The sequence below is a fragment of the Musa acuminata genome, chromosome BXJ3-6 (genome assembly GCF_036884655.1).
Source record: "Musa acuminata AAA Group cultivar baxijiao chromosome BXJ3-6, Cavendish_Baxijiao_AAA, whole genome shotgun sequence".
NCBI lineage: Eukaryota > Viridiplantae > Streptophyta > Magnoliopsida > Zingiberales > Musaceae > Musa > Musa acuminata.
The window spans coordinates 17,567,208-17,569,050 of record NC_088354.1 but is presented as its reverse complement, the minus strand read 5'-3'; the positions used below and the strand labels follow the sequence as shown (position 1 = coordinate 17,569,050).

The following is a 1,843-nucleotide window of genomic DNA, read 5'->3' as shown; positions in this document are numbered from 1 at the left end:
TGCACTAAACGCACACAATTTACACGGCTAAGGCAGCTTAGCTATATACACGGCTGGGACATTTCCTCGAGCATATTACAGACAGAAGGAACCAACTAAAAAACATCTCATAGGCATTTCCTCGAGCAGCCCGTTGGTAGTAGAACAAGTCACTCTCGTTGCCTTGTTAAGATATCCATTCTTTATACATATAAAGATAAGACAAGCTACAAATAGCATTAAATCAAAAACCAAAATTCGAAGGTAAAGAGATCATAGGAGAACGGAGAAATCCCTTCAAAAATCCTCATCCAGCTTAAACACATGGATGGCTCCATTACCGTTCAAGCTCGACATCACCGAGGCCTTCTGGTAGTCGCCGACCCTCTTCTCGAAGAAGTTTGTCTTCCCCTGCAGCGAGATGAGCTCCATCCAGTCGAAGGGGTTGGCCGCCCCGTACAACTTGTCGTAACCTAGCGCCCCAAGCAGGCGGTCGGCCACGAACTCGATATACTGACTCATGAGGTCGCCATTCATCCCGACAAGGGCGACCGGCAGGGCATTGCAGACGAATTCCCGTTCGATGTCAACGGCATCGGCAACGATTTCACGGACACGGTACTCGGAGAGCTTGTTGCGAAGAAGACTGTAGAGGAGGCAGGCGAAGTCGCAGTGGAGGCCCTCGTCACGGGAGATGAGCTCGTTTGAGAAGGTGAGACCCGGCATGAGGCCTCGCTTCTTGAGCCAGAAGATGGCGCAGAAGGAGCCGGAGAAGAAGACTCCCTCGACGCAGGCGAAGGCAACGAGGCGCTCGGCGAATGAGACAGAGGATTCGATCCAGCGTAGCGCCCACTCGGCCTTGCGGGCGACAGGAGGGACGGTGTCAATGGCATGGAAGAGGCGGGACTTCTCGCCGGGGTCCTTGATGTAGGTGTCGAGGAGGAGAGAATACATCTCAGAGTGGATGTTCTCGATAGCGATCTGGAAGCCGTAGAAGGCGCGGGCCTCAGGAAGCTGGACGTCGCGCATGAACCGGGCCGCCAGGTTCTCGAGAACAATGCCGTCGGAGGCGGCAAAAAAGGCGAGGACATGGGAGATGAAGTGGTGCTCGTCGGCGGACAGACGATCCTGCCAGTGGGAGAGATCCTGGGACAAGTCCACCTCCTCCGCCGTCCAGAAGGAGGCCACGGCCTTTTTGTAGAACTCCCAGATTGACGGGTAGGTGATGGGAAACATGCAGAACCGGTCCGGATTCTCCGCCAACAGCGGCTCCATCTCACCCTCGTCAACTCCTACCGCTATTACTTCTTGAGCGGCAGCGGCCGGGGGCATCATCGCAGGCATGGTTGGTTGATCGAAAAGGCGAAGATAGAAGCACGCGGTACAGAAGAAAGGCTGGGATTTATTTGGATATGTGAGAGAAGACCGTCGAATATATAGGGAGAGAGACGGGGTGGGGGTGGCGGGAGATTCAAATTTGAAGGGATTTTTGGCTTCCAGGGGAAGGAGGAGAGGTGAATGGAGGCACCGCTAATGCTGGCAGCGGAAGACGCAGGGGCGCGGGCGGTTCATGGAGGAATATTTTGGAGTCGGGTTAAATAAATGATACCCGACTTATGGATCGCACCTGTGTGACGGGAGATGATCATGGGACCCTTGCTGGGCTCTGCTCCGGGGCAGGAAGGAAGCTAAAAGTGACGGGTAACACGCGAACAGGTGGGAGAAAATATTTTCGAGAAGTTCGCGGGAGGCGAATTGGTTTGGCGGGAATTTCATACGACGATGGTAACGAGAATTTGGGCCAACCTTTCGCTTCGCGGGAACAGGAAATGCATCGTTGTTTGTGCGAGGAAAAAGAAAAGGG

At 54.0% G+C, this 1,843-nt stretch overlaps 1 protein-coding gene across 1 annotated transcript; it reads right to left on the bottom strand.

The window, feature by feature from the left end:
- On the bottom strand, window positions 1–1,503 carry LOC103988625 (ribonucleoside-diphosphate reductase small chain). Its single transcript, XM_009407207.3, has one exon. The coding sequence runs from the start codon at window positions 1,321–1,323 to the stop codon at window positions 277–279; it is 1,047 nt and encodes a 348-aa protein (XP_009405482.2). The 5' UTR covers window positions 1,324–1,503; the 3' UTR covers window positions 1–276.
- Window positions 1,504–1,843: the final 340 nt, after the last annotated feature.

Excerpts from the sequence above, each read along its gene's own strand:
- LOC103988625 (XM_009407207.3), bottom strand. The coding sequence starts at position 1,323 with ATGCCTGCGATGATGCCCCCGGCCGCTGCCGCTCAAGAAGTAATAGCG.